This window comes from Bos javanicus, chromosome 4 (assembly GCF_032452875.1).
Source record: "Bos javanicus breed banteng chromosome 4, ARS-OSU_banteng_1.0, whole genome shotgun sequence".
Lineage (NCBI taxonomy): Eukaryota > Metazoa > Chordata > Mammalia > Artiodactyla > Bovidae > Bos > Bos javanicus.
The window spans coordinates 95027163-95052745 of NC_083871.1; the positions used below are offsets into that span (position 1 = coordinate 95027163).

A 25583-nucleotide genomic window follows, 5' to 3' on the forward strand; every position below is an offset into this window, starting at 1 on the left:
GGGCCAGCGGTGGGTCCCACCGGAGCGCATCTCCGCCCCTACAGCGACCGGTCGCAGCTGGGGGCTAGCCCCGGCCCGCCGTACAAGCCACCGGCAGCCCACGCCCGGACCGGGCAGAATGAAATTTTATTTGGTTGGCACGCCCGAGGTGGCGACTTCTGCAGGCCCCTCAGTCTTTGGAGAAGAAGCGGGGGCCATGTAGGGTTTGTTTTCACTTAATGACAGTGGCGCTTTTTATAAACCACTGCTGGGCCCTTCCATTGCGGAACTCGCTCTCTCCTGGTGCGGTTCTGGTGGGCTTCTTCTCCAGGAGTGATGAAAGGGTTAATGGTTCCCAAATCATCTGGGAAGTTGGCGAGTCGCTCCCTGACTTCTTGGAGACTGCAACAAAGCACAGGGCACCTTCGTGAAAATGGACTTCCCGAGGGAGGACACATAATGTGAGAAACGAAAAGAGACCTATTTGGAGGGGTGAGAAAGCTGGTCTTTACTCAGAGCAAGAAGGGTAGGTTTTGGACGACTGACCACCATTCCCAACTCTGTTTATAATTCTTCCCTTCATCAAGACACACTTTAAAACACTACCAGTTTAGGATCTTCCCTATCTAATCCCACCCCTTTCAAATGATTCCATCTGTGACCATTTTGACACTTGTGTGTTTATGTGTGTGTTAGTTGCTCAGTCGTGTCCAACTCTTTGCGGCCCCATGAACAATAGCCCACCAGGCTCCTCTGTCCACAGAATTCTCCAGGCAAGAATACTGGAGTGGGTTGCCATTCCCTTCTCCAGGGGGTTGACACTTACATAACTCTTACTAAGTTAGGGTACTTTCACTTGTGCGTTCATATTCCTCTCCTCTTAGCCCTTTCCTAAAATGTATGTTGATTTTCAGTTCTCCTGTCTGAGAGTGTAACTAAGAAGCTGTTTCTACCTTTGGCTTCAGTATCACTTTTTCCAGATTCTCTTTCAATTTCAGCCCTTCTTGGACGCCTCTGTTGTGGGCTTGTCCTGTTCCCATCCCTCCCCTCTATTCTGAAGCATTATGCCATATCCCTTAAATCTGTTTTCTTATTCCTACTGCTATTGCCTTAGTTCAGGTCCTGTCTGTTTTTTGGACAGCCTCCTAACCAGCCTTCATGGCCCCCATCAAAACAGTTTTCTATGTAACCTTTTGTTTGGATGCCTGGTAAACATGGAACATTATGGATGGAAGGAGGGCTTGCTAACTTCTCTTTTGCTTGAAGTAGAGACACTGCATCAACTTCACAATAGATTGTTTAGGAAAAGCACAGTAATGGCCCTTTAGATACCTAGGTAAATAGCCATTCATTTTTCTTGAGGGAAACTGTAAAGTTACCATAATTCTAAGAAATTCTTCAGACTGAGATATTAAGTGTTCTGTTTAGAAGTGTAAATTGAGTTACCTTAACAGAATCATGGCCTTGAAAAATCAGAAAAATCCTAATCCAGATTAGAGTCTAGACCCTGGAGAAATTCTTTCTTCTAATATGGATTTAAGCTAAACTGCTGCTATGCTGCATATGGTATCAATTGAGATTTAACTCCAGTTTTACAAAGTATACTATTATGCTTGCCTTTTCTGGCTCATAAAGCTCAAACCTTGCTTTTCATGTAGAGTTTCCCTTGAAGGAAATAAATGTTCCTACTTATTTATTCTGGGCCTGAAAATAAAAAGGCTTAGGGGAAAGGAGCAACCTCTTCCACTCTCATGGGCCAAAGTATTGGGAGCCTAGGCAGAGAAGGTGAATGTAAACCGAGAGACTCCCAAGAATGGATAATATGCTGGGGGCCTGCTGGTAAGTGTGAAGGAACTTGGAGGATGGAAGGGACGGTTGAGGCTGAGCCTAAGAGTGGCCCTTTTTATATATTTATTTTTAAATATTTATTTTTTTGGCTGCCCTGGGTCTTAGTTGCAGCATGTAGGATCTAGTTCTCTGACCCGGGATTGAACCTGAGCCCCCTGCATTGGGAGTGTGAAATCTTAGCCACTGGACCACCAGGGAAGTCCCTGAGTGGCCCCTTTTAAAACAAGATAATGACTCTGCCATCTTTGAACTTTTGTCCACATCTGTGAAGTGTCTTGGGTTTTAGTTTTGTTTGTTTGTTCTGTTTTGGCTGTTTGCTGCAGCGTGTGGGATCTAGTTCCCTGATCAGGGATCAAACCCACACCCCCTGCATTGGAAGTGCAGAGGCTTAACCACTGGACTGCCAGGGAAGTCTCTATGAAGTGTTATTTAATGCCACAGTTTGGGTTTAGCTGTATATGGGGAGTTAAGAGGGTGCTTCCGTGATGGCTTAAGTGGTAAAGAATCTACCTGCAATGCAGGAGATGTGAGAGACATGGGTTCAATCCCAGGGTCAGGAAGATCTCCTGGAGAGGGAAATGGCAACCCACTCCAATACTCTGGCCTGGAAAATCTTATGGACAGAGGAGCCTGGTGGGCTACAGTCCATAGGATCACAAAGAGTCAGACACAACTGAACGCTCAAGCACAGGGAGTTAAGAGAGGCAGTAGGTGGATCTTGGGTGAGGTGGCACATAGGTCCAGGAGGAGCAGAGATGCTTGAAGAAGCCAGGTAAGGGATGGTAAAATATGCCCTCACGCCTCTGGAGCTGTGAGTGTTGAAACTGAGGATGGTTGGCTGTCACTAGAATGGCCTTGGAGAACAGGGAAGCATACCTTTGGGAGTTTCAGAAATTGCTCAAGGAGAGAAACCCCGGAGGAGAAATGAACCTTATTTTGGAGCCATAGGCTAGGGAAGTCTGGGGACTCACCGATTAAACTAATACACAAAGGTGACTTCAGTGCTCTGAAATTCTTCAGTGGGTCATAAACACTTGCTGGATAAAACCTAAGCCTTTATTTATACTAATAGACAAAGCTCTTAGTGATCTGGCCATCCATCTATCCTATGTACTGAAAGTGCTATTACTGGTGCTTGATAAATATCCAACACTTAGTAAGTGCCTGATAAATGTTGCTAAATCAATGACAGTTTGTGAGAAGCATTCTTCTTGCACCCCTACCTCATTCCCTACCTTGGAATCTCCAGGCAAGAGTACTGGAGTGGGGTGCCATTTCCTTCTCCAGGGGATCTTCCCAACCCAGAGATCGAACCCAGGTCTCCTGCATTGCAGGCAGACACTTTAACCTCTGAGCCACCAGGGAAGCCATCCCCTACCTTGCACCCCTACCTTATCCCTTATTCCACACTGTCCGGCCTCAGCCCCAAGGAGACTCATGGACCTTTGAGACTCACAGCTTATCCTTTGGCTCTTCTAGAACAGTTTTCCTCAAAGTGTGATAGGCACACCACCGGGTAGTTTTGGGAGATACGTAAACATTTTAAATTTTAATTATTATGAATTTGGTTAAATGTATGCTGTGCTTTGTCCTTCAGTCATTTCCAACTCTTTGCAACCCCATGAACTGTAGCCCACCATGCTCCTCTGTCCATGGTGGCACGAATACTGGAGTGGGTTGCCATGTCCTCCTCCAGGGAATCTTCCCAACCCAGGTCTCCTGCATTGCAGGCAGATTCTTTACCATCTGAGCCACCAGGGAAACCTCAATTAAATGTATAAGAGGAGAAAAAACCCCATGTGTTAGTATGTCAAACCCATGATGTCAATAACATAGGACATTAGGACATAGGACATAGAATAATAACATAGGACAATAATTAGGATGAAACCAAAAAATAGTAATACTTTTAAAGAAAAAACATTAAGTAAATTATAGGGCAATTAACACATTGACCAAAACTAGTAACGTGGTGGGTGATGTAGTTTGGGAAACACTATGCTGGAACTTTCTTGAAATTTAAGGATTTACACAAGGTCAAAAGCCTAGAACCACTCAGGCCTCTATCTGTTCTTGGCTTCCATGCTACACAGAAAAACAGTCTCTAGAACCTCCAAAAGAGATGTTGATTTGCCCTCATCACTCATCTCTATAGGTTGTCCCTCCTGCCCATGTCGCTGTCTTGTAAAGCATTGCTTTGAAAGAGAGGACCTTACCATCATTCTTCATATATTTTTTACAGACTGAAGCAAAGGTGAGCTGAGGGTACATTTTCTTCTGTTGCCTCAGAGTGTAGACCTTTGAATACTTCCCTTCACTCTTGAAATCATTGTCAGTGGAAAACCTTAACAAAGAAAGTTGACTTAGTAGGTCCTAGTGTGGGGGTGAGGTAGGGGTAGGGGGTTACTGGAACCAGGAACTACATCCTCAGATTCTAGGGAAGAAGAAAGGACACAATTAGAGGGTGTTCATTGGTACAGAGTGGCAGTTTTGTTCAGTGGAAGGGATGCTTCTAGAACCTAGCATTGCAAGTCTATGAAGGAACTCCAGAATCTCCTCTCTCCTCTCCAAACTAGATAGAAGCTGCTCCTATAACCAGTTTCAAATCAGATTGTTCCTATACCACAATCCTTAACATGCACTGAGGGAGATTTTTTGTTGTCGGTTCCTCAAATCATAGACCTTTGACTACATCTCTTGTGAAAAACCTTAGTTTGCATTACTGTTTCTCTGTCGCTAAGGTGGAAATGTGCTTGGGGGTCACGTAGGAAAGCTGTCTTATTGTTATACAGTTTTCCACATTCCCTATAACCAAAAAGTATTTGTTAAATTGTATTGAAGAGAGATAGTGACATGAATAAGGAAAAGGAAAGAAAGACCCAGGACTTCACCTAAACCATTGTTCTCGCTTGGATTTGGTGTCCTCCAACAGCATCAAAGGGAATACTGGTTTCAGTCCAGATCTTAAATTTTTTTTCTGAGGCATCAAGGGTAGGAAGAAGTTCTCAGTGGGCTTGTGCTGATGACTTTCCTGCAGCAATGGGAAGAATAGAAAGTGAGGAAGTAAGCTGAGTCCCCTGGGCTTAAAGGCAGAGCTAGGTTCCTGGACTAAGCTTCAGTTCCCCTAAACTCATGCAACAAGACCTGCCAAAGAGGGAAGTAGGGGTACAGAAACCCAAAGAAGAGAAAAGCAGTTCCCTAAGTGGGCTGACACATATTCATTTCACAGCCAGATGATTTGTCCAAATTTTGGTCAGATTCCAAAGTCATCGATTAAGCTTGCACACGAGCCCTGTGTGTAAGTGGAAGAATTCCCTGGGTTTTGAGGATTCACTTAGTGAAGTGCTTAGGAAACCAAACATTTGGTAATAAATTGGGAAATATTGTTTTGTTTTGTTTTGGGAAATATTGTTGATCCATGGGATGCTACCCACCTTTCTTAGAGATGGCTGTCTCATTCACATCCTATTCTCTGCAGTGAAAAGGCCACAGAATGGGATGTTTTGTGACGTAATAATTTTGTCATTATTTAAGTCATGGAATCAAAGACTTTCAAAGGATCATAAAGGTCATCAAGTCTAACCAATCATCTTATCCCCTCCATATCATTATCAAGTGGTCAATCTTCCTATCTCTAAAAACCTAACCTACTTAATTAATAGCTGATTGCTAACACCCTGTAACTTCTACCCTACAGTCCAAATGGCAACCATGAAATAGAAAGACACTTGCTCATTGGAAGGGAAACTACGACAAACCTAGACAGAGTATTAAAAAGCAGAGACAACACTTTGCTGACAAAGATCCGTATAGTCAAAACTATGGTTTTTCCAATAGTCATGTACAAATGAGAGAGTTGGACTGTAAAGAAGGCTGAGCACCAAAGAATTGATGCTTTTGAACTGTGGTGCTGGAGAAGACTCTTGAGAGTCTTCCTAAGAGGACAGCAAGGAGATCAAACCAGTTAGTCCTAAAGGAAATCAACCTTAAATATTCATTGGAAGGACTGATGCTGAAGTTGAGGGTCCAATACTTTGGCCACCTGATGCAACGAGCTGACTCATTGGAAAAGTCCCTGATGCTTGGAAAGTTGAAAGGCAGGAAGAGAAGCAGGTGACAGAGGATGAGATGGTTGGTTGGTATCATTAACTCAATAGACATGAGTTTGAGCAAACTCCAAGAGATAGTGAAGGATGGGGACGCCTGGCATGCTGCAGTCCATGGGGTCACAAAGAGTCAGACATGACTGAGTGACTGAACAACAGCAACAACTCCAAACAGAACAAATCTAGTGTCTCTTTCATAGATGCCTTAAATAATGTAAAGAAATCTGTCACATTTCCCCTGAGTTCCCTCTCTCTTCCAGGATTAACACTGCCAACATTTTTTCATATGACATGGCTTTGGGTTATTCCCTGTTCTCCTGATTTCTCTCATTTTAACTCATTTGAGAAAGTTACAAACTAGATTTTTCCTAATGTGTGGCAATCTGAAATGGGAACAATTTTCTAGGTGTAGACAGCTGCAGGATATATCTCATTAAAGTCCCTATTCAAATGTCATCACTGCTTCTGAGAACCTTCTCTAGCTACTCTGTCTAAAACCACACCCATCACTCTCCACTCCTTTATCCTACTTTTGAGGGCACTTATTACATTAGGTACTTTCTGTGCAATTGTTGACTTGCTTATTGTCTGTCTGCTCCACTGGAATTAAACTTTGACTTAGTCACTGATAGATCCCTACCACATAACATTGCCTGGCAAATAGTAAGTGCTCAATGAATGTTATTGAACGAATAAAACAATGACAGAATAAATGAATAACCAAACTAATTAGTTGACCTGTACTGAACCTTTTTGCTCAGAATTTTCAAACCTCTTTTTTAAAAGGCTTGCTGATGAATTAACCATGTCTTTTTTTATATTTGTTATTACATTAATTGGTTATTTTGTTGTATTTATTTGCTATATCTGTTACATTTATTGTTTAATTCTCATAAAAATCTCATAAATTCTTATAAAAATCCTGTGGTTGAACCATGTCCTTTTGATTCTCATGCTCTTGAAACTATTTCATTTTGAGGAACAGGATTCATTGACGTTACCTCCATTAATAGGGGTATTCATTTAAGTTACCTCCATTTATGGCTAGGACCTGTCATAGCCAATAATCTGACCACAAAAGAGCAGAAACCTTAGCAGAGCTAGATTTTAGAGCAAAAAAACAAGAATAAAACCATTATTTGGAATCCAAAGCAGCACGAGCTAAGGATCCCAACTGCATGAGCTTGTCTATCTTGTCTCATATCATTTAGCATTATCCATTAACATGTTTCCTACTTTCTTTCTGTCTGCTTCCTTCTCGCTCTAGCATTCCTTCCTTACTTTTGCCCTGAATATCATTTTTTTTAACCTACAACTTTTGCTTCAATCTGCCCCTACTTACCTACTACCTTCTTACTCATGGTTTGACTTTTCTCTGTCCCTCCTCCTCTCCATGTCCTTTCAGTTTTTATTCCCACATGCACATGTGTGCTAAGTCACTTCAGTCATACCTGACTCTGCGACCCTATGGACTGTCGCCCACCAGGCTCTTCTATATATGGGATTCTCCAGGCAAGAATACTGGAGTGGGTTACCATGCCCTCCTCCAATCTCAACACTCTCCTCCTCCTCACACACTCTCAATCTTTTCCTTTCCCAATTCAGAGCCCTGGAAGCAAGAATCTGACTAGCCCAAGGATTTTGGTTGTTGGTAGGTTACCAAACTAAGCTCCTGGGAGCTCCTGGGCACGGAAATCTTTCTGTCGCCTATTTCTCATTTGTAGGGACTCCAGCCTCCATGACCTTCCCGGATTATCAAACAGTTGCTAATCAAGGGAAGAGTAGTCAAGAAACCACCTGAAGCAAGATTAAAGGAACCAGAGAAGTTCATCAAGACCACCTGAGACAAAATTAAAAGCGTTCAGGCCCTGCACACAGCCTAATTTTATCAGCAACCCCACTCATGAACTATTCCTATAAAACTCATCATCAGATCCTCCTAGGTTGGGACACACAGTTTCTCAGCGTAGGAGCCCACTGTGTGCCCCCTTTGCCTAGCAAAGCAATGTCAGCCACAAATTGTCACTTACCAATTGCATTGCCAGTGACTGAACAACAAGGGCATTTGCCATCTGCTTCTGCAGAGATTGAACACTGTGCCACAGCAGCTGTTGACTTTCAACACCTCCTGAGGGAATTCAGTTTGGAGTGAAGCACTCTGTGCTCCCAGGAATCTGGTGGGACATGTCTTTGGATAGTTGGGTGTTTTTCAGTCAGTTCATTCACTCAATCATGTCCGACTCTGTATGACCCCGTGGACTGCAGCACGCCAGGCTTCCCTGTCCATAGCCAATTCCCAGAGCTTGCTCAAACCCATGTCCATTTAGTCAGTGATGCCATCCAACCATCTCATCCTCTGTCCTCCCCTTCCCCTCCTGCCTTCAATATTTCCCAGCATCAGGGCCTTTTCTAATGAGTCAGTTCTTTGCATCAGGTGGCCAAAGTATTGGAGTTTCAGCTTCAGTATCAGTCCATCCAATGAATATTCAGGACTGATTTCCTTTAGGATGGACTGGTTGGATCTCCTTGCAGTCCAAGGGACTCTCAAGAGTCTTCTCCAACACCACAGTCTAACAGCATCAATTCTTTGGTGCACAGTCTTTTTTATGGTGCAACTCTCACACACATATGCAACTACTGGAAAAACCATAGCTTTGACTAGATGGACCTCTGTCAGCAAAGTAATGTCTCTGCTTTTTAATATGCTGTCTAGGTTTCTCATAGCTTTTCTTCCAATGAGCAAGTGTCCTTTAATTTCAAGGCTAGAGTCACCATCTGTGGTGATTTTGGAGCTGAAATAAATTCTGTCACTGTTTCCATTGTTTCCCCATCTATTTGCCAAGAAGTGATGGGACTGAATGCCATGATCTTACTTTTTTGAATGTTGACTTTTAGCCAGCTTTTCACTCTCTCTTTCATTTTAACCAAGAGGCTCTTTAGTTCTTCTTCACTTTCTGCTATAACGGTGGTGTCATCTGCATATCTGAGGTTATTGGTATTTCTCCTGGCAATCTTGATTCCAGCTTGTGATTCATCCAGCCCAGCATTTCTCATGATGTATGTACATCATGTACATACGTACATCTCTGCATGTACGTTAAATAAGCAGGATGACAATATACAGCCTTGGTGTATTTCTTTCTGAATTTGGAACCAGTCTATTGTTCCATGTCTGGTTCTAATTGTTGCTTCTTGACCTGCATACAGATTTCTCAGGAGGAAGGTAAGGTGGTCTGATATTCCCATCACTTTAAGAATTTTCCACAGTTTGTTGTGATACACACACTCAAAGGCTTTGGCATGGTCAATAAAGCAAAAGTAGTTGTTTTTCTGGAATTCTTTTGCTTTCTCTATGATCCAACTGATGTTGGCAATTTGATCTCTGATTCTTCTGCCTTTACTAAATCCATCTTGAACATTTGGAAGATCACAGTTCACGTATTGGTGAAGCCTCGCTTGGAGAATTTTGAGCATTACTTTGCTAGGGTGTGAGATGAGTGCAATTGTATAGTAGTTTAAACATTCTTTGGCATTGCCTTTCTTTGGGATTGGAATGAAAACTGACCTTTTCCAGTCCTGTGGCCACTGCTGGGGTTTCCAAATTTGCTGACATATTGACTTCAGCACTTTAACAGCATCATCTTTTAGGATTTGAAATAGCTCAACTGGAATTCCATTACCTCCACTGGCTTTGTTCATAGTCATGCTTTCTAGGGCCCACTTGACTTCACATTCCAGAATGTCTGACTCTAGGTGAGTGGTCACACCATTGTGGTTATCTGGGTCATTAAGATCTTTTTTGTATAGTTCTTCTGTGTATTCTTGCCACCTCTTCTTAATATCTTCTGCTTCTGTTAGGTCCATACCATTTCTGTCCTTTATTGTGCCCATCTTTGCATGAAATGTTCCCTTGGTATCTCTTAATTTTCTTGAAGAGATCTCTAGTCTTTGCCATTCTATTGTTTTCCCCTTTTTCTTTGCAATGATCACTGATATTATCTCCCCTTGCTTTTCTTTGGAACTGTGCATTCAAATGGGTATATCTTTCCTTTTCTCCTTTGCCTTTCACTTCTCTTCTTTTCTCAGCTAAGGCCTCCTCAGACAACCATTTTGCCTTTTTGCATTTCTTTTTATTGGGGATGCTTTTGATCACCGCCGCCTCTGCAATGTCATGGACCTCCATCCATAGTTCTTCACACATTCTATTTGTAGGGATTCCAGCCTGCCTGGAAGCTAATCCCTTGAATCTATTTGTCACTTCCACTGTATAATCCTAATGGATGTGATTTAGGTCGTACCTCAAAGGTCTAGTGGTTTTCCTTACTTTCTTCAACTTAGTCTGAATTTTGCAATAAGGATTTTATGATGTGAGTCACAGTCACCTCCCAGTGTTTTTTTTGCTGACTGTGTAAAGTGTCTCCATCTTTGGCTGCAAAGAATATAATCAATGTGATTTCATTATAACCATCTGGTGATGTCCATGTGTAGAGTCTTCTCTTGTGTTGTTGAAAGAGGATGTTGCTATGACCAGCGCGTTCTCTTGGCAAAACTCTGTTAGCCTTCGCCCTGCTTCATTTTATACTCCAAGGTCAAACTTGCCTGTTACTCCAGGTATCTGTTTACTTCATACTTTTGTATTCCAGTCCCCTATGATGAAAAGGACATCTTTTTTTTGGTGTTAGTTCTAGAAGGCATAGTAGGTCATCATAGAACTGTTCAGCTTCTTTGGCATTAGTAGTTGGGGCACAGACTTGGATTACTGTTGATACTGAATGGTTTGCCTTGGAAATTAACAGAAATCATTCTCTTGTTTGTGAGACTGCATCCAAGTACTGCATTTAGGGCTCTTTTGTTGACTATGAGGGCTACTTCATTTCTTCTAAGGGATTCTTACCTACAGTAGTAGATATAATGGTCATCTGAATTAAAGTCACCCATTCCAGTCCATTTTAGTTCACTGATTCCTAAAATGTTCAATCTTGCCATCTCCTGTTTGACCACTTCCAATTTACCTTGATTCATGGACCTAACATTCCAGGTTCCTATGCAATATTGTTCTTTATACATCGGACTTCACTTCCATCATCAGTCACATCCACAGCAGGGCATTGTTTTTGCTTTGGCTTCATCTCTTCCTTCTTTCTGGAGTTGTTATTCTATTCTTCTCCAGTAGCATATTGGGCACGTACTGACCTGGGGAGTTCATCTTTCAGTGTCATTGCTTTTTTGCCTTTTCATACTGTTCATGAGGTTCTCAAGGCAAGAATACTTAAGTGGCTTGCCATTCCCCTCTCCAGTGGACCACATCTTGTCAGAACTCTCCACCATGACCCGTCCATCTTGGGTTGTCCTACATGGCGTGGCTCATATTTGCACTGAGTTAGACAAGGCTGTGGGTATTTTTAGGAACAGAATTTATGATCTCAATCCTTGTATCTCCTAATATCTAAAAAAGCACTAAATCCCTTCATAGTCATCACCTCTTCATGACTAGCAGAAAACCTTTTGTAAAGCGAGTGCCTGATTGCACTGAACTCCCCCTTCACCAAAATTTTATACATATTGACCTTCCCCTGCTCCTTCTTTGGAGCAGTCTCTCAGATCTATCTGAGATGCTGCCTCCCAGGCTGCAGTCCTCATTTTGCCCCCAGTAAAACTTAACTCACAACTCTCAAGTTGTAATCTTATTTAGTCAAGGGCAATAAATCTATTCTTTTCTATTTCACCCAAAATTCTGTCTCTGAGATTTGCTTCAGTACTGGTGTACTAATGCCAAGCTTTTGGCCTCAGTTGGTTTTGGTTTGGTTTCAGGTTTTTTTTTGGTTGGTTTGGTTTAACAGCACCAATCTATAGCACAGGTCACTAAGCAGCCTATGAGATTGGCTTCCCTGGGTCTGGTGTCCTCCTCTGGCTCTAGGTAGGCATAGAAAACTGAGTCTGAAAGTGAAAATGAAGTTGCTCAGTTGTGTCCGACTCTTTGCGACCCATGGACTGTAGCTCACCAAGCTCCTCCGTCCATGGGATTCTCCAGGCAAGAATACTGGAGTGGATTGCCATTTCCTTCACCAGGGGATCTTCCCGACCCAAGGATAGAACCCAGGTCTCCCACATTGCAGGCAGACGCTTTAACCTCTGCGCCACCAGGGAAGTACTCAGAATATGGCCTTTCTTCACAAACTGTGGTAGGGTCATGTTACTTAGAAACGGCTGTGAGTATAACAACCACTGTGATAGACATGTCTGGTCCATTCTTCCACTTGATTGCTAAAGCCCACACTCCTCTTATACACATGTCTGGATGTAGCAAAAGAATGCTTCTTTTGTATATAATCTTAGGCTCATAAAAGAGTGCCACATTTGTCTAGTAAGACAAGAGGGATGCAGCATGAATATTCAAGAGGCATTCTAGATATTGGGCATTTCCATCTTCTTGGACTTGTTCCAGATAGCCCCATAAAATTACCATGCTGCCAGTCTTCGACAATCAAAGCCTTACCACTGTCTATTAATACAAGTTGGCTGTACTGCAATTTACTCATGAATAGGATCAGGTCCCACATGTGACCTGCAAGGCTCACAAAGTGGCAGCTGTTGGAAGGAAGCTCTTCTTGCCCCAAGGTTACATGATAGTCTTGTATTTGCTTCTCTACCTTGAGCAAGGCAACCTTGGCCTGGCATTTGTTCCTCTCTGTGTATATTACCCACTACCAGGAGAACAATCACTGAGCTTATGCTCAAATGGCACAAATTCTGAGACCCAAGAAATCGTAGGCCATGAATCAATTAACTCCTTTGTCAGCATATACTGTTGAGTGTTAGCATTTTATCCTCTGTTTGGAAAAGAATCTTTCACTGCCATCCATCTAGCAATGGAGGAAATACTAACTCTAAATTAACCACATGTTATTATAATGGTTTATCTTGGGTAATTCCACTCTGGGCATCATATTTCTGTTATAATTAGATTTTTGTGAACTTTTTCACTTATTTAATTTCTTCTAGTTATATTAGCCCACTCTAATGGCTGTCAAGATCTTTTTTACAAGAAAGACATACACACACACACACACACACACACATTTGTGGCCACACCACAAGGCTTGTGGGATCTTGGTTCTCTGACTAGGGATTGAACTAGGGCCCCCAGCAATGAAACCCCGGAGTCTTAACCAATGGATTGCCAGGGAATTCAAGATCTTTTTTAGATCATGATTCCTAGATATATCTTAAATTGGTTTTCTTCATTTTCTCTGCTATTGATTTAGTTCTGTCAACTACAAATTGGCACTGGCCTGTCAAGTGCAAATTGGCACTTGCCAAGAGCATGTGCCAGTGACTGAACAACAACAAGGGAATTTGCATCTGCCTCTGCAGAGACTCGGAGAAGGCAATGGCACCCCACTCCAGTACTCTTGCATGGAAAATCCCATGGATGGAGGAGCCTGGTAGGCTGCAGTCCATGGGGTCACTAAGAGTCAGACATGACTGAGCGAGTTCACTTTCACTTTTCACTTTCATGCATTGGAGAAGGAAATGGCAACCCACTCCAATGTTCTTGCCTGGAGAATCCCAGGGACGGGGGAGACTGGTGGGCTGCCGTCTATGGGGTTGCACAGAGTTGGACACGACTGAAGCGACTTAGCAGCAGCAGCAGTGGCAGAGACTGAATCCTGTGCTACTGCAGCTTCTGATTTTCAACACTCTCCGAAGAGAAATCAGGGTGGAGAGCCACTGTGTGCTCCAGGGAAACTGGTGGAATAGGTCTTTAGATAGATATTTTCAGGAACCGATTTCATTATTCCATTCCTTCAGTTCAGTTCAGTCTATCAATCATGTCTCTGACTCTTTGCGACCCCATGGACTGTAGCATGCCAGGCTTCCCTGCCCATCACCAACTCCTGGCGCTTACTCAAGCTCATGTCCATTGAGTTGGTGATGCCATCCAACTATCTCATCCTCTGTCATCCCCTTCTCCTCCTCCCTTCAGTCTTCCCAGCATCAGGGTCTTTTCTAATGAGTCAGTTCTTTAATCCATACATGAGTACTGGAACAACCAAAGCTTTGACTATACATCCCAACCCTTGCCTCTCCTCATATCTAGAAAAGAACTAAATCCCTTCATGGTGACATTAGCCCCTCATGACTAGCAGAAAACCTTTTGTAAAATAAGTGTTTGATTGCACTGAACTCCCCTTTCACCAAAATCTTTTATATTGACCTCCCTCCAAAACCTCTTTGGAGCAGTCTCTCAGAGCTATCTGAGGTGCTGTCTCCTGAGCTGAAGTCCTTATTTTGTCCCAAATAAAACTTAACTCACAACTCTCATGTTGTGTATCTTTTTTAGCTGACAATTAAATTCTTCAGCATGTCTCACCTTGACAATTGTAGCAACAATATAGTTGTTGTTCAGTCGTGTCTGACTCTTTGCAGTCCCAGGGACTGCAGCCCACCAGGCTTCTTTGTCCTTCACCATGTCCTGAAGCTTGCTCAAACTCATGTCCATTGAGTCAGTGATGTCATCCAACGTCTCATTCTCTGTCCTCCCCTTCTCCTCCTGCCTTCAATCTTTCCCAGCATCAGGGTATTTTCTAATGAGTTGGCTCTTTGATCAGGTGGCCAAATATTGGAGCCACCTGATGCTGGAGCTTCAGCTTCAGCATCAGTCCTTCCAATGAATATTCAGAGTTGATTTCCTTTAGGATTGACTGGTTTGATCTCCTTGTAGTCCAACGGACTCTCAAGAGTCTTCTCTAGCACCACAGTTCAAAAGCTTCAATTCTTCGGTGCTCAGCCTTTTCTATGGTCCAGCTCTCACATCTGTACATGACTACGGGAAAGATCATAGCTTTGACTAGATGGATCTTTGTTGGCAAAGTAATGTCTCTGCTTTTTAATACACTGTCTAGGTTTGTCATAGCTTTTCTTCCAAGGAGCAAGTGTCTTTTAATTTCATGGCTGCAGTCACCATCTGCAGTGATTTTGGAGCCCAAGAAAATCAAGTCTATCACTGTTTCCATTGTTTCCCCATCTGCTTGCCATGAAATGATGAGACCAGATGCCATAATCTTAGTTTTTGAATGTTGAGTGATAGTTAATCTTTCTGATTTTTATCTCCTCTGCAACTAATATACTTTTTGCTCAACTTCCAAAAAAGGTCTTTCTAAACTGCAGATTTGGTTATACTTTTAAACTCCTGCCATTTACTCTCTTCTTGTTGTTGTTCAGTTGGTAAGTCATGTCTAACTCTTTGCGACCCCATGGACTGCAGCATGCCAGTCTTCCCTATCCTCTACCATCTCCCAGAGTTTGCTCAAACTCATGTCCATTAAGTCCGTAATGCTATCTAACCACCTCATCCTCTGCCGCCCTCTTCTCCTTTGCCTTCAATCTTTCCTAGCATCAGGGTATTTTCCACTGAGTCAGCTCTTTGGTTCACATCAGGTAGCCAAAGTATTGGAGCTTCAGCCTTAGCATCATCAGTCCTTCCAGCAAATATTCAGGCTTGATTTCCTTTAGGATTGACTGGTTTGATCTCCTTGCAGTCCAAGGGACTCTCAAGAGTCTTCTCCACTACCACCATTTACTCTCTTACATTCCCCTAAATGCACCTCACTTTCTCATGAATCTATGCCTTTGCTTTTCCCATTGATTGGAATATCTTCTTTTATTTTTGGTCAGGGTTCACCTCCTTTGCCAAACCTCCCTGATTATCTCCTTTCCTCCAACAAAGATATTGTTCCCTACTTTATATTAGTATATCTTGTATATTCTTTTATTACTCACATATCCTAGTATATTATATTAATAATTACTTTGTATATCTCATTTATTGATTTGTCTCTCCTGTTAGACTCCAAATTCCTTCAACATAGAGACTGTCTTGTAATCACCTTTACATTTTAGTTCTTAGCTTAGTATATATCTAGCAATTGTCTTGGGCTTGCTTGGTGGCTCACTGGTAAAGAATCTACCGGCCAATACAGGAGACGTGGGTTCAATACTTGGGTCAGGAAGACTCCCTGAAGAAGGAAATGGCAACCCATTCCAGTATTCTTGCCTGGGAAATCCTATGGACAGAGGCATCTTCAGGCTACAGTCCATGAGGTTGCAAAGAGTTAGACTCGACTTAGTGACTAAACAACAACAACAGCTTATAACAGAGTCCCAAATATCTGGCTGCTGTGGTAGTAAATTTTCTGTTCCTCTTCCCTCTTGATACTCAAGAGCTATGGGTAGAGAGCATAATTCTTTCCCCTTTAGATTCGTTTCTGTTCCTTACTTGTCATTTCCAGATTTATCTGTTGCTACTTTATACTCAAAGAATCCGCCTGCAATGTGGGAGACCTGGGTTCAGTCCCTGGGTTGGGAAAATTCCCTGGAGGAGGGCATGGCAACCCTCTCCAGTATTCTTGCGTGGAGAAGCCCATGGATAGAGGAGCCTGGTGGGCTACAGTCTATGGGGTTACAAAGAGTCAGACACAATTGAGCAACTAAGCACAGCACTTTATACTCAATTATAAAGCCAGTGGCTAGTTTACCCTTCGTTAATTACAAATTAAATATCTTTGATCAAGGAAGAATGATTTTTTAATTAAGACCTTCTTTTCTCTGTGCAATGAATGAAGTTTCATGACCCAAGTTTGTACTGCTCTGATTCTGAGTATTTCCCAGACCCTCAGATTCTATTTGGTGAAGCATGTGGCAAAGAATAAGAAGGAAGTGGTTGGTCCTGAGTACCATCTTCCATGTTAAGTTAGCTCCCTTCTTCAAGCTAACTGCTAAATTCCTCAGGATGCTTACTCATGATGCCAGGAAACTTCCCCAGGTGTTCTTACCTTGAGCAGTAACTCATTGGAAAAGTATTTTGGTGTGACGTCCTTTCCTTGATGATCTATCGGGCAGGGAAGTGGGTTGTTGGTCAGAATCAGTAAGGTCTTATCCTGATCATACTCTATTACTTTTAACGTGAAGCTTTGAATTTTCCTGTTTCGAGCCAGGAATTTCTGCAGTGCAGTGGGCTTCAAAGGCTCATAGTACTGGGCCTGAGCAGACAGAAAGGTTTCCAGAGAGACAAAGGGATTAGATCAAGGGCAGATTAACTGGTTAGCTAATCTTTTGCCTCTATGGGTTAGGGACAGAGAAGCTGGACGGGGCCTGGCTAAATCTGCTCAAAAACTTGTTTTACAGAAAATGTCTGAAGCTTTCAGTCCCTTTCTCCTCTCAGAACATTTCCCTGCAAATCCACCAAGGGGCCGAGGAAATGCGATGGGAAAGTTTCCACACAAAAAGGAACAGAGAAGACTTAATTCTTGTGAAAAAGTGTAACATTGTGTCCAACACAATAGGGCCAGCAGAAGTTTCTATGTTAAACCTAAAGGGCCTTCTCTACAACACTGAGGCACAGTGGACCATAAGGTACCAAATCTCTGAGCCCAGGGAGCCCTGAGGAGGCCAACACAGCTCTCATCCACCTCTTCCCACCCACCAACGTTTCTCCAGGCACAACTACATTAAAGGCAGAACAAGCACAATGTCAAAAAGGAAAAACAGTCACAAAAAGAGCATGTCACTTTAGATGTGGTGGGGGAAGGGGGAGGCCCACTAAATTTCCTTTTCCATCAGTAGGGGGAAGGCAGGGGACTAGAGAGGGAGGAAAGGAGGGGGAGAAAACAGAACACTTCCTGAATAGACATATGTTTTCTCAAAGTAAGAAAGAAAAAAATGTCAGCTGCAGGGCCCACTTTCTTCCCAGCCCCACCCTCCTCCCTCTCCACCATTCCCATCAGCGCCCTGAGACAGCTAGCTCTGCTTCCAGGTCCCAGGAGGATGCACAGTCACAGTAGCTGGTGGCACTTGGAAGCACTTGGGTTATTCTCTGCACTGGGCCTCGGCACCACAGCTGAAACTTGCTCTTGGAGATAGTGGGGGAATGCTTTTTATCACCTACCAAATTTGGATGGACTGTGTAATGGTGCAGGTTCTTTAGAACAAATTTTGATTGCCCGACTGCATCAATAATCTAGAGACAATAAACAAAGTATTAGTGTTTCAAGTCGTGCCTATCCTAAACAATATTCCATTCCTTACTTCACCTTAATCCAGCTAAAATCTGGTCTCCAACTCAAATTAAGTGAGAAGAACTTCATGTTCTGCACCCTGGGTTGCTGGAATGAGAGCCATAGCATGTAGAGCTAAGTTCTAAGGCATCCTGACAGGGCAGCTTGTACATGGAAACGTGGACCGGCTGTGTGAAATGTTAGGGGTCCTTAGGAGGTGAAGTGGTGAAATAGACAAGGACGGCATCAAAGTTTAGACAAATCACCCCAAGGGGTTATACCTCTTTCCTCTGCCTTTTCCATTTCTATAGGAAGGAAATCAGATAAAAAGAAGAAAAAAATGAAGGACAATCTTTAAGGAGAAAAGCAAGTTACAGAAGGCCAATAACTTAAGGGTTTTGAGTGGAAGGAAGTCTTGGGGATAACTGCTTGCTGGGCTGGGGGGGTGGCACACAGGAAGGGAGGAACAGCGGTGCGCTTTGCATTTTTTAAAAAATATTTTTGCAATTTATGATTCTTCTAGAAATGTAGCAAAGAGTAATTGAATTTTGGTAACCCTTCTGTCTGAAAAGTGTGGAAGTGTTAGTTGTTCAGTTGTGTCTGAGTGTTTGCAATCTCATGGACTGTAGCCTGCTAGGCTCCTTTGGCCGTGAAATTCTCCAGGCAAGAATACTGGAGTGGGAAGTCATTCCCTTCTCCAGGGGATCTTCCCGATCCAGGAACCAAACCCAACATCTACCGCATTGCAGGCAGATTCTTTATCGTCTGAGCCACCAGGGAAGCCCCAACCCTTCTGTCTGCCACTTTGCATTTATCTACCAGTGGTGGTGCTGGTGGATTGTCTGAGTGTCATGCCTAGTGGTAGAGTCGCTGGGCCTGCTCCAACTCCTGCTGACTCCAGGGTTGTTGTCTGGCCCTAGATAATCTAAGAATGGGTCAAAGGGATGTGAGCACAAGGAGATTAAAAAAGCTCTGAGTTACCTCCTTTGGGCTTGGTCTAATGAGAAATTAGATAAAGAGCACAGTCTTGTGTGTGGATCAGCATTTCTAAAGATCGCCTGTTCTCAAGAAGGTGATAGGGTAAGATGAGATTCAGAAGAAAGGGAACTGCACAGGCGAATAGAGTAAGAAGGTGAATGAAAAAGAGGGAGATAGTAAGGAGCAACAGAACTGTGTGGTGAGGGGAGGTCTTATGCTCCAGGAGGAAAATGCCAGGAGCTGGCAATTTTCAGGTGTTGGAGGAGGACTAGGAGAAGGACTAGCAGAGCCATGCCATGCATTCCTTTAGGGACGGTGGGAATCAATAGGGGACAAATCCAAAGATGTACTGATTTAATTTATACTACTTTTTGTAAAACTGGAATCCCTGGGTTCAAAACAAAAATACTTTTGAAAATCCTGCTTCGCAGATGTGATATATAATATTTAGAATCATAAATATCTTGGAAAAAATTGGAGGGGGGAGAAGATGCAAAGACTTCTTTTACAGTATATTTAAAACTAATTTTGGGGGGCAAAGCCTCTGGGAATTTTTATGAGGTATTATATATTTTTCCAAATTAGTCTCCAGCAGTTAACTAAGATCCCCTGGAGTAGGAAATGGTACCCCACTCCAGTATTCTTGCGTGGAAAATTCCATGGGCAGAGGAGCCTGGCAGGCTACAGTCCATGGGACTACAGAGTCAATCATGACTGAGCAACTCAGCACATACACACACACACACACACACACACACACACACACACACGTAAGAATGTCTAAATTGAAGTATGTTTTTAGTTTTACGTTGAATTACACTATCTCTGGCTGATGAAATAAAAGTTGACCCAGAAAATTTACCTGAATATGATAAACCTAGGGAAGTAACCAAGCTACCCAATGGAGTTTTGTTTTAAGAAGTGATCACAATATCTAGTTTAAGTCAGGGTTTAATGCTCACTCATGCCCTAACATAGATTTCTGGTCCCTGGGTTTTGAGCCGTGATTCTTTTTTGATATGTCCCTTTCTCTTCCCTTTTCTTTTTCCACTTCCCTGGTGGCTCAGATGGTAAAGCATCTGCCTAAAATGTGGGGGACCCAGGTTCAATCCCTGGGTCAGGAAGATCCCCTGGAGAAGGAAATGGCAACCCACTCCAATATTCTTGCCTGGAAAATCCCATGGACGGGGGAGCCTGGTAGCCTACAGTCCACAAGGTCGCAAAGAGTTGGACACGACTGAGCAACTTCATTTTCTTTCTTCCCTTTTCTATGTCTCTGTTTCTCTTTCATTAAATTAGATAAATTAACCTGCTTTCTATATAAATCTTAACTACTTTTTGCTTTTCAACAGGAAGTTTGTGAGACCCAGCTTATAAAGTACTCTAAGCGACTCCAAAGAAAGATTATAAATGAACATTGCTAATATTCTTTCTTACCTCATCACTATCAAAAAATATTTCTTTCTCAAACATAACTGGGCTAGTTCTGAAAGTCCTTGGTTTGGCATGTTGAGACCTAAAAAAGAGGCAGAATACCCAGTTATATTTTCTTACCCAAACGTGTGGTCTTCTACACGTTCTTGACCTCCCTCAATGAAGTTTGGGGACGTGACTTAAAGGAGCCAATTTAGGTGATCATTAATTGCATATGTTTGAAGGTGGGAGGAGAAGGGGATGGCAGAGGATGAGATGGTTGGATGGCATCACTGACTCAATGGACATGAGTTTGTGTAATCTCTGGGAGTTGGTGATGGACAGGGAGGCCTGGCATGCTGCAGTCCATGGGGCCACAAAGAGTCGGACATGACTGAGTGACCAAACTGAACTGAATTACACATGTATGGGTAGCGAAGAAAAGGATTCATTATTCAGCCTGCATGCTAGGGGAAAACCAAACTTCATTTTGAAGAGTTTAGCAAGCAGGATCTCTTAGAGACATGGTGACAATTGATAAGTTGATTTCTCCTAAAGTAGCAGTTTTAATAAATGAAAATTAAAACCACAATAGGCTATCACCTCACATCTGTCAGAATGGTTATAATCAAAAAGAACACAAATAACAATTACTGGAGAGGATGTGGAAAAAAGGAAGCCCTCATATATTCTTTATGGGGATGTAAATTGGTGCATTTTCAACAGCATGAATGGACTGGGAGGGTATTATGTTAAAGTGAAGTAAGTTAGACAGAGAAAGACAAATATTATATGATATCACTTCTATATGGAATCTAAAAAAAAAAAACAAAACTCTGACTGTAATGAAAAAGAAGCATCCTTACAGGTATGGTGAGCAAACTAGTGGTCACCAGTGGGGAGTGAGGAGGGGGAGGGGCAAGACAGAAGAAGGAGATTAAGAGGTACAAACTGCTACGTGTAAGATAAATAAAATACAGGGATATATTGTACAACGCAGGGAATACAGCCAATATTTTATAATAAGTTTAAATGGGTTATAACATTTAAAAATTGTGAATTACCATGTTGTGCACTGGAAACATATATGATATTGTACATTAACTATACCTCAATAAAAAAATAGAGATTTTAGACCACTCAAGGAACTGGTCTAGTTGACTGTTTAAGCAAATGCTTTTGTGCAACTGGACCATGATAATATCCTTAAATTACAAATACTGTTTTATAGACCTACTTGCCTACTCTTCTCTACATGGAAACAATTCTGTCTTTGCCAATAATTAGCCAATAATTCCACCAGAAGGGATATAGTTAGTGAAACGTCACAATTAAATTTACAATTCTTAATGACTGCTTGGATTACTGGTTCCCTCATGTACCTAAGCATAGCTAAGTTTCCCTACCTAGAATTAAGATAATAAAAATAATCATCAGTTACAAATATTCTCGTAATCTATGCTTTCACTTACTTTCCCACCTCCCCTCCCCCAGATACCAGTTCCCTCTGGGGAAAAGGGAGGGGGTGCAAAAGTTGCAATATTTAGTAACAAAGTATTTTGGATTCCTTGACTAATTCTTAGGAAGTCCATTTACTGTTCAAATATAGTGAAAGATGCACATCAATAAGATTGGGTTAATGACGAAAATAAATAACCTGGTTTCTGTTTGGAGTTTAAACTAGCTTAAATTAAGTAGGATCCTGGAACTACCTCAACTAAACCTCTCCCCTTTAAAAATGAGGGTGGCAGAGTAAGGACCAAAATAATAAAAGTAGAAAAAGCCTAGCTATATTGTTGCTAGGTCACCTGGCTATAGCATGGTACAGATAATCCCCAGTCCAGGATCAAATCCATCCAAGGATGGCTCATTTCCATCTATTGCTGGCCAGAAGCTGCATCATCAACTCAGGCCAAAGGTCTTAAAAACAGTCCCCAGCAGAGCAGGTGACACACTGTGGACAGACCAAAATAAATTCATCCCCTTATCATTGCAGAGTTGGTACCCTTTTGATGTGTCCTATTGCTTTAAGTTATTAACTTAATTAACCAATAATTAACACTATATTATAAGCTTTGGGGGTGGTGGTGGGAAGGAGGCTTAAGAGAGAGTGGATATATGCATATATGTGTATATATATATATATACACACTTATGGCTGATTCACATTGTTATACAGCAAAACCAATACAACTTTGTAAGGCAATTATTCTCCAATTAAAACTAAAATTAGAAAAACAAAAATCCCACTATATTATCAGCTTTATTGTAGCACTTTTCAAAATGATTCTTTGGTATCTAAAAGGCAGCAGAAGATCCTAGATGCTCTTGTTCAAGGCCAATTTAAAGCATAGATCAACGTGAAAAATGCTCCTTCAACCCAGCAGTGTCCATCTTTGACAGCCCGGTGCTTTCTTTTTTGGTAAAGTTACTCTAGTTGCTGCATGAAGCCCAGCCCAAGATCTGAGAACTGTAAATTTTTCTATTTTTTGACCATGCCACGTAGCATGCAGGATCTTAGTTCTCTGATTAGGGATGAAACTTGTGCTCCCTGCAGTGGAAGCACAGAGTTTTAACCACTGGATCACCAAAGAGGTCTCTAAAATGTTGTTAACTGAGTATCTACTCTGTGACTAGTACTGTTCAAAGTGATATGGGCTACAAAATAGGTCTGTATAAGGAGGTATTTATAACTTAGCTGGGCAAACAAGACTACACACTTGGTCTGTCTCCTTTGGCCCATTGCTGTTCACTGCTAAGTGGACCAGCTAAGGCAAGTAGTCACCCAGAGGCCACACTCAGTGCCTCTAAATCGTCCACGTTCTGCAGGGGGTTCAGTTCAATGCAAACATTCTCTTCTTAGCACATTTTGTGTGCTCAGCCCCTTTCTTGATCCTGGATGGGAAACAAGAGGAGACAGCAGTGCCCTTGTGAGTGCAGAAAATACACGAGATGTGATGATCCTTGTCCTCAAGAACTTAACTTTAGTTGGTAAATGCAGGGAAGGAAGAGGAAGTGATTGTTACATATGAAAAAATAATGACAACTACATGCTAACATATTAGGTAAATCAACTCATTTCTTGGGGCCTCAATTTCCTCATTTGTGAAAAATGGAGTTAACAAAATGATTTAAAGGTGACATTCCAATTCCGTGATAGTGGTGAAATTTACCTACATAAAGACCTTAATAAAAAATTCATGTGTCAGTTGCGGGTGAAATTTGGAGGAGTAGCTGTTCTGTACTATATACCTCCCCTCTCAATATGATATTTTTCCAGTTATTAGGCCTGACTGGAAGGTTATTTTGTTTTTGCTCTGTTTTTTTTTTTTTCTATTATTGTTTGAAGTAATAACATATAAAAGTGGAGAGGTAGAATGAGGTCAAATTAAGGAGACCCAGACAATTAAGTTGGAGAAGGAAATGGCAACCCACTCCAGTACTCTTGCTTGGAAAATCCCATGGATGGAGAAACCTGATGGGCTACAGACCAAAGGGTTGCAAAGAGTCAGACACAACTGAGTGGCTTCACTTCCTTCTGACAATTAAGTAGAGGTTTCAGTTCAGTTCAGTTCAGTTGCTCAGTCGTGCCCGACTCTTTGCGGTAAGGCCTATTAGCCAAAGCTCCAATAAAGCCTATGAGTTTGGAGGAAAGATTGTATTAATAGTGTCCATAGGTGATTGTTTGCAGTTTGTCTAGACATAAACACTAAACATACTGTCCAGAGTTGATAACTAAACTGAGCTAAACTGTGCAAATCCCCTTTAAGGAAAACAGACTAGTAAGCTTTTCATCCTTTTCTCGCGTCTAGTTTTTCTGGAATTGTGGGTCTAGCTCATGTTTAGATTGAAACTAAAATAAAGGAAGCCAGCAAATTGGGGGAGGGGAGTGGGGTGCAAGGCTTGTGCTGCTTGTCTGCAACCCAGGGTGGGGAAAAACATCACACAAACACAAACACTTCATCTAAAATAAGAATAGAAAGATCTAGTGTACAATACCTTGAAGGGTATAGGGAAATCTTAGCTCAGGGCGGAAGCGGGGATTTCTTGACCTGGAAACTGTCCATTTTCAAAATATTCTAGAGGAGACACAGGGTTTTGTGATGAAAAGGCAATCTAGAACGCTGAGGTGTTCTATGTTGGAGTCAGAGAATGGAAAACCCAGAGATTTTAAACAAAATCTGCTACAATCTGCTCCAACTTGTTTTTCTAACCTATGACTCCCCAACATACCACATACTGGTTTTTTCACTGTATCTTTAGAAAAATTTTATTGAAGTATCATAGATTTATAATGTTGTGCTAATTTCTACTGTATAGCAAAGTGATTCAGTTATACATATATATTCTTTTTCATATTCTATTCCATTTTGGAAGATACTGAATATCCTGTGCAATATCCCTGTGCAATACAGTAAGGATATATTCTCACTGTATCTTAATCAGCCTCTGCCTAGCCAATGGTTTTAGCCTATCCCTCAAACACGTATTTAAAATAAGCATTTATTTCTCTCATTCTCCAAACTCCAAACTCTCTTCCCAACCTCTTCAATCCATTTGAGTCTTCCTCTTTATGTTACTTCTCAGATCTTTCTTCTTGGGAGAAAAGTTTTCATATCAATCCAATCTCACACTCTAGCCTGCAGGTTCTGTTTTTTTGTGCATGAAATTACATAGTAAATTGTTGTTCTGTGTGTGCTTTTCTTTTATGTAGGGTGTTTGCCCCTTAGGCAGTAAGCTCTGCTTTATACATCAGGCATTCAAAATCAGATTTATTTATTTCAATATACTTATCAAATATCTGTGACATGTTAGGCACTGTCCTAGGTAATGGAAACCAAATATAAATTAGATGTACTCTTCAACCTCAAGGAGCTCACATTTTAACCAAGAAGAAGACAAGGAGAGGGCTGAATGCAACATATTGCAGTGTGTATGTTAGACATAGATTCAGGATGCTAGTGGAGTAGAGGGGAAGAGGACTTAACCTGGATGATAAGAGACAGGAAGAGGTTTGGAATTAATGTCTAAACTGAGTCTGGAAAGATGAATGTATTGACCAGGTGAAAAGAAGAGGGAGGAACACACACAAATCATGAACACAGAACAAGGCACGACTCATTTAGGAGCATTGCCAGTAACCGCAGTGTTCCTGGAAGGTGAGATTTCGTGAAAAGGTAGCAAGAGATGAGACTGGAGAGAA

General features: G+C 41.9%; 1 protein-coding gene across 3 annotated transcripts; it reads right to left on the reverse strand.

Moving 5' to 3' along the window:
• Nucleotides 1-5: 5 nt before the first annotated feature.
• On the reverse strand, nt 6-24504 carry TSGA13 (testis specific 13). 3 transcript variants are annotated; one of them, XM_061414729.1, is made up of 9 exons: nt 24380-24504; nt 23101-23275; nt 22189-22334; nt 20405-20483; nt 17881-17952; nt 16769-16975; nt 4719-4858; nt 4044-4171; nt 6-381 (listed from the first exon to the last, which is right to left on the reverse strand). In XM_061414729.1, exons 4-9 carry the CDS (start codon nt 20438-20440, stop codon nt 212-214), a joined length of 753 nt encoding a protein of 250 aa, XP_061270713.1. In that variant the 5' UTR covers nt 20441-20483; nt 22189-22334; nt 23101-23275; nt 24380-24504; the 3' UTR covers nt 6-211. The 3 variants fall into 3 exon arrangements, with proteins under 3 accessions (XP_061270713.1, XP_061270712.1, XP_061270714.1); XM_061414728.1 differs by lacking the exon at nt 22189-22334 and having other exon boundaries at nt 24380-24500; XM_061414730.1 differs by lacking the exons at nt 22189-22334; nt 23101-23275 and having other exon boundaries at nt 24380-24503.
• Nucleotides 24505-25583: the final 1079 nt, after the last annotated feature.

Bases quoted from the DNA above. Each gene is read 5' to 3' on its own strand.
- TSGA13 (XM_061414728.1), bottom strand. From the start codon at position 23,123: ATGGGCCAAAGGAGACAGACCAA. The intron at 17,953-20,404 runs GTAAGAAAGAAT...TATTGTCTCTAG, and splicing joins TATTTTTTGATAGTGATGAG to ATTATTGATGCAGTCGGGCA. The intron at 16,976-17,880 runs GTAGGTGATAAA...CTGTCTGCTCAG, and splicing joins ACACAGTCCATCCAAATTTG to GCCCAGTACTATGAGCCTTT.